This window comes from Carcharodon carcharias, chromosome 11 (assembly GCF_017639515.1).
Source record: "Carcharodon carcharias isolate sCarCar2 chromosome 11, sCarCar2.pri, whole genome shotgun sequence".
Taxonomy (NCBI): Eukaryota; Metazoa; Chordata; class Chondrichthyes; order Lamniformes; family Lamnidae; genus Carcharodon; species Carcharodon carcharias.
In genome coordinates, this window is record NC_054477.1 from 97,948,857 (window position 1) to 97,955,280 (window position 6,424).

Here is a 6,424-nt window from a genome sequence, read left to right on the forward strand (position 1 = left end):
GAAGAAGAAGAAATTGGTCAAACAGCCCATAAATTTAAAAAGACAAAATATGTGGCTGTGAACATTGGTGGAAATGATTCAACAAGAAGAGTAGATGGCTGGTTTTAGTGCGAAGGCTTTGGAAGTCACATAAGCATAAAAATGGCAAGATGCAAAACATTTTTGGTAGGGAAGAGCAGCTTTTTAATAATATAAAGAAGATGTCAGCATTGAAAGTACTATTGATGAGCTCAATTCTGTCTTCTCCACTTTGAAGGTCTTGCTGGAGAGCCAGAAGAAGAATCAAAAAAAGAAGTACAACAGTAACACGTGAATATTACTGTAAACCAGGGACAGAAAACCTATTTCACATCTGGGAAAAATCAAGATGTGAAATAATTTCCAATGGCCAAATCACCATGTCGCCAATCTGACAACTCCAACTCTTAAAGCCAAAACTCTCACAATGTACAACAAATGGTGCACACTCACGCTGGATGAGGAAAAGATGAGGAAAAAAATGAACTTGTTCCACTGAGAGTTTAAAATGGATTGAGACTGTGGCTATTGGAGTACCACAACGGGTTTATGACAAATTAGTCAACTAAATTAATCAGCCATTCTAAGATTTGTATGGCACGCTTCATAAATGCATTCACACCGATTGGTTATGTCCAAGGACAAAAAATATTCAACTGATGCCAATAAGCCTCAATTATTAATTTCAGAAGAGCCAAGTTAATAAGCAAACAGATAAGTAGTTTTATCTATTGATAATATACTATCTGTTGTCTTCATAAGTCAAGGAGAACCTGAAAACCACAGTCACATCCAAGGAGCACCAGACCTCGGCAACTATTGCCACTACTCCAATCAAATCTGGATGCATCACAGGTAAACACACTACAAAAGATGATGATATTGATGAAAATGCAGTGCAGGATGGGGCACTAGGTTCTAGTGAAGCACTGAGCTCTGGTGAGAAAAGGGTAGCATGAATACATGAGGGGGAGGATCCAGACGGCACAGGCAGGAAGCCCACTACTGACTTATATGGTGGTTCAAACTTTACTGCTCCTGCTTTCATACCTTACTGTTAGAACAGCATACCCGGATTGAGAAACCATTTGCTTCCTTAAAAATGGCACTTGAAGATAGTCTAGAGTAGTCCAACTTTCAGCTATGCACTGTCATTGCATGAGTAATGGTATGTAGCAACAGCTGTTTGTAGTGTAGATTGTCGCCAGCATATGGCAACATCAGCTGCAACTGTAGTAGAGACACCAGTTACTTAGGCCATAGGTATCATAGGAGCATCCGTCAATACTGCCATGAAGACTTTCAGGTCCAATCTCCAAAGTGCAGTGATAGGTAGCAGTTGTAGGCAGTTGTGATGGTGTTATTCTAAAATCTCATAAATGTCTGCAGTTCTATTCTCACTTGGATCAACCTCAGGACAAAATGCCTTTCACCATGTGTGGAGTAGCATATTTGAGATTTGTGTCAACAGTATCACAGGCCCCCAGTATTGAAGCTGATCCTTCTGTAATGGTTTTATCCAGCCATCATTATTACTGTTTTAAACTAGATAGTATTTAAGGCCAGGCACCTGTACAACTAACATGGAGAAGTTCACAACACAAAGAACAAATATAGCAGCAAAACATATTAACCCATGTGGCATTAGCACTGCAGAATTGAATTTAATTCACTATCTTGCAGTCTGTTATTCTTTCATCATTCAGAATATAAAACATGTCTAAAAAGCAAACAAACCCATGTGTTGATATACAACATAAGAAAAGTAAAATGTGCATAACAAATAGCTGCTGTGATTGTAAATCCATTCAACAGAAAAAATTAGCACCAAACCACAGAACTCTCTGGAAGAACTGATTAATTATACCCTATTGCAACTGGTCCTCCTGCCTGCTTTGGTGGTTCTGTTATGTGGTTTGGCTATAGTGGGTGTAGTTAGGGTGCATGTGAGGCAATATTGGGCTTTAGTTCCTTCCTTAATGGGACAAAGTTCCTGACCCCGGTGCTCTGATGGATGCCTGCAATGTTTGTGGCATCAAAGTGAACAGCAGCGACACTCTTCGCTGCCACTGACCATACATTGCAGGTGGCTAACTATCCTTGCGGGTTTTTGTTGCCAGGTGCACCTCTCAGTCACAAAATCCCTATTGTATTTAAGCATCCTCAAGCAGTGTTTCTCCATCATGTTCCTTTAGTTGGTTCTATTGTGGTAGGTATGTTGTGTGATATAGTACTCGCTGTGGCTTAGGAACCTCCTATGCCATTTGTGTACTCAGCTCTCTCTCTCTCTTTCGTTCTCTCTCTATTTATCCATTGCAAAAGGCTTCACAGGCTGCAGTGCCTATGTTTTTTTCCCAAAATACAACAGTACTAATTACTGTTGTCACAATACTATTAATTCTTCAAGTTTATAATCCTCACTTATGCCAATGTTGAACTCAGCTTTCAGGTTGTATTCTTTATTATGAATTTTACACTGGTTGCTCATTCCTAACCTTTAACAAAGTCTTATTTAACAAGTTCAACTGATCTTTTTTCAACTGTTTTTAATAACTCATTTATGAGGGGTAGGAATGCTGATAACAGGGATGATTAAACTTATTGCCTTTCTCAAATTATTCTTTACTTATATTTTCATAAACCTTTGCAAATAGGAAAGTCAGTTATCATGTAGATGTAACACAATTCTAAACTTATTGTTTAACAGAAATATTTATTTTCCAAGATGCCAAACTCATAAAAGTAATAACATTCTGGTAGGAATGAACTTACAAATTATTTTTAATTCCCTATGAAGTAACCAGTAATAATCCTAATTATGTTGCTTGCCAGAGTCAGAGTCTTCAATTGTGGTTCTTACTTACCCCTCTCAATGCCTGACTTGGCTAATCAAACAGAAACAATTTGGAAAACTCTTTTCCTATTTTACCCTAAATGCATTACACAAAGGAGAAGGATGTAGAAAAGGATGATGAAAATATTTCAATTGTACAAGTTGCATCAACCATTGCTGTAGAACCAACAATGTCTCAAAGTACAAAGTAGAGAGAGCACCTGTAAGTACGTGGCTGAATTTTACTCACCAGTACAATTGTCTATATCTTGTTTGAAAGGATATTTAGCGTGGATGGAATCAGAACAGGGAGAGGCAAATAAAATCTAAGGGGCCACTGGAACGATGTAATTTCTATAATTTATTAATAAACTGCCCTGGGATTAAAATGCTACAAGTTCAACAACCATATTGTATGGAGAAGCTTTCTCCCTGCTGTCTACAAATGGACATCAATATTTAGTTAATGTCACTAACCAACGAAATAAAGACTATTTACCAGAGTCAAAAGTACCGTTAAATATTGACATCGACCAGGTGGGAAAGTTCTCAATTTTAAAATAATTTTTAGCTCTTTCAAACTCTTTTGGCGGCACTTACAAAATGAAAAGTGTAATCAATTATGTCCTCAGTTTTGAACTTAGCCATTCTAAATTTTAGGTGAAATCTGTCTCAATGCTTTGCAAATGTAGACCTCAACGAAAGTTTATAGGTTTCCCGAAAATTAAATGGAGTCTGTTTAATTTAATATAATATAGCACCAGTCAAACAAATAATCTAGGGACAGTGTACCAAACGGGAAATAAACGACTATATGAGAGCGATGTATTAATAAGTATTCCTTACCTTATCAAACCACCGTACTGAGAGTAACCTTGCGAAAAAGTGTCTGACATTGCTTTCGTTCCACCTTGATAACCCAAATATGTAATGGGTTGGTACCAGGTCACAGGGGCTGAAGAAGTCGACGGCATGGTATCATCTTGAACCAAGAAGTTGCAATTGAGTCCTGATTCGTGGTGTGAGAGACTATAGGAATCTATAGGTTCAGTCTTAAACATTACAGCATCTTCAAGTGGCTCGCCTCTCATGGGGGGTCTTTGCTGTTGAGGGGAAGCGGAATAGTCAGTATATGGGGAATAGCCCGTGGGCATATAACCAAACGTGTTGCTGGTTTCCTGACTCATGTTCAGTGCCGGGTGGGATTCTGGTTGGATATTCCTTTCAGGTTTTGAATTGGGGGAGCCACCAGTCTCGACAAAACCATACGAGCTGGAAATGTCCGGGATGTAAGGAACGTGGTCGCAGTCGTCCGTGGTGAGAAGTTGGTGAGTGCGTGCGGCCAGATAGATAGGATTGAGTGGCAGGAAAGGAAAGCGGAAAATATTCAGAGGCGACACCTGGCCTCGGGGGGCTGGGTTACAGCCATCCTCTCTGTCTTGACAGATTTCGGATTTCAGGGGCTGGAGGAGCGAGTCGGTTCCGCCGTGCTCGACTGAACTTAGACTTTCTCCGGCACACACTTTACGCAATTTGGGTTCAGTGGGGATATTCCTGTCGGTGTTGATCAGGGACCAGGAAGTCACAGGGACTGCGGGGATGGACTGCTTTTCCGCGCCAATCCCTTCGGAGTTGGTTTCACTTAAACTTAAATCGCAATTTGCCCACGTAGAAGATTCAGCCGCGTCACTCAGATTGGACACAGAAGATAAGCCCATGCTCTCCAGATGTTTGGGAGGGATATTGCTTTTCTCAGAGTCACTCTCAGCCTTCCTATCCAAAGCTGCTGATAGTTCAGTCTGAGGGAGCAGCTCATCCATATAAAGCCCCATGGAATCCGAAACCGCCTTCAGTAAGTCTGTTGTGCACCCATCTCTGGAACTGGTTTCAGAAGCGTAAGGTAGAACCGAGTCCGTTGTTTCCTTCTCGTCCATGTTTTTCATGCCTCCATGCTCCATGCCACTGGTTGGAGAGTGCAGCAAGCAGCTGGTGATCGCTTTCTGGCCCTGGTGTTAGTTCTCAAGTTTGAACTCCGCCAACTGCGACTCTGCAACTTTCCTCACGCACCAACTCCATCCCACGTATCTGATCACCTCACTGTCAAAAGGCGTTAACAGGGCAGATTTTAACACAAACTTTCATTCCCCACCCGACTTGTCACTGTTTAACTCATTTTAATTAAATCTGACATGTTTAAGGAGCGATTACATGGTAAGTCACAGAGATGAATCAAGTTCATAATAAAAAGATCTTTAATATTTGTTTTCAGTATGAACGGTGCAGTCTAGTCATCTCCTAGGTTACCTCACAGATTGATTTTGTAAAGTTCGCCGATATTTGGAAGCCCGGTCCCGCTGACCGATTTTACAAACAAAAAATCCAAATCAACCCAATTGAAAGCCCCTCCCGTCCCTGCCAAATATTTGATGCAGCTAATTTATTACAGATACCAGTTGGGTTGAAGAATTGAACAAACTCTGGTGTTGTTGGAAGAGTTTTTTTATTAAAGAGTTGGGCACATGCGAAGAATATTAGTACAGTACCATCTCCTCGCTCATAACTAAAGTGTTCATGTGAAAAAAGATAATCGTTGCGCTCGACTGAAGAATTCCTACCTGAACGTATCAAAGCGTGATCGCCGCCGTCTAACTCTCTTGTTTTCTGTCTCCTTCCCCTCTCTGTCTCGGCTCTCCCTCTATCACGTGTCAGTGAAGATGTGAGACTTTACGTACTGTACAGCGATCATCACACGTCACAAAAAAAGTTTACTCCTGAAATTTTAACTTACAAGGTAGAAACATCCGGGGTGATGTGTTTTTCCCCTCCTCCTCCCTTGTCTGAAAGCTGCCGTGTCTCTTTATTTCCCCACGGAGAACGGCTCAATAAGATATAGACCATTCAAAAAGTCGACCGGCTGAAGCAGGCACTGGGTGTACCCGGGCTGAAGGTGAAAGTGTCTCTCACTCTCCAAATTTAAATAAAGAGACAGCACGGCTACCGTTTATGATATCCTAAACTGCGCCTTAGTGTTGTCTAAAAAAATGGACACAATTTCCAAATAGTAATGAATTTTTGTTAAAAGGGGAGGGGCAGCCACCTGCCTCTCGAGTTGTTCATATGAAGGAAGCTGCCTGTAGCTATTAAAAAGGGTTTACTGAATAGAGGAATTCAACTGGGTTACACATACCAGCAGCGGCAATGTCGAGGTCCTATATTGTATACCAAAAGGAGCTGTTGTTTGTATTTGTCCAAGTGCCGGGAAATGAAATTATGGCAGGCAGTATGACAGTATAGTAGAAGTTTTTTTGTTGGGAGAAGGGGGTTGGGGTGTGCGGATCAACAATGGATCATAGAATATGGTTTGTATTTAACAGGTGGACAAGGGGAGGGACTCGGCTTTTTCTCTCGTAAATTAACATCCTGTTACCCAAGATCCACAAACGTGATGTGTGAACCAACAATGGGGTTAACTTGCATGTCCTTCTTATGTGTTTGTCGCTGTAACAGCGCTTATTTGAGACGACGCGCTTGACAAGTCTGAGACGTTTCAAAGATTTAGACAATGATGTCTCC

The 6,424-nt window shown here is 41.0% G+C and overlaps 1 protein-coding gene across 3 annotated transcripts in view; it reads right to left on the minus strand.

The window, feature by feature from the left end:
• LOC121284441 (progesterone receptor-like) overlaps window positions 1-5,551 on the minus strand; it is a 398,041-nt gene extending 392,490 nt beyond the window's left edge. For all 3 annotated transcript variants that reach the window (XM_041199906.1, XM_041199907.1, XM_041199908.1), the window contains exons 1-2: window positions 5,467-5,551; window positions 3,698-4,948 (exon numbers count right to left, since the gene is read on the minus strand). In XM_041199906.1, coding sequence (XP_041055840.1) covers window positions 3,698-4,809 — 1,112 coding nt within the window. In that variant the 5' untranslated portion in view covers window positions 4,810-4,948; window positions 5,467-5,551. The remainder of the gene's footprint in view (window positions 1-3,697; window positions 4,949-5,466) is intronic.
• Between the last annotated feature and the right edge of the window lie 873 nt (window positions 5,552-6,424).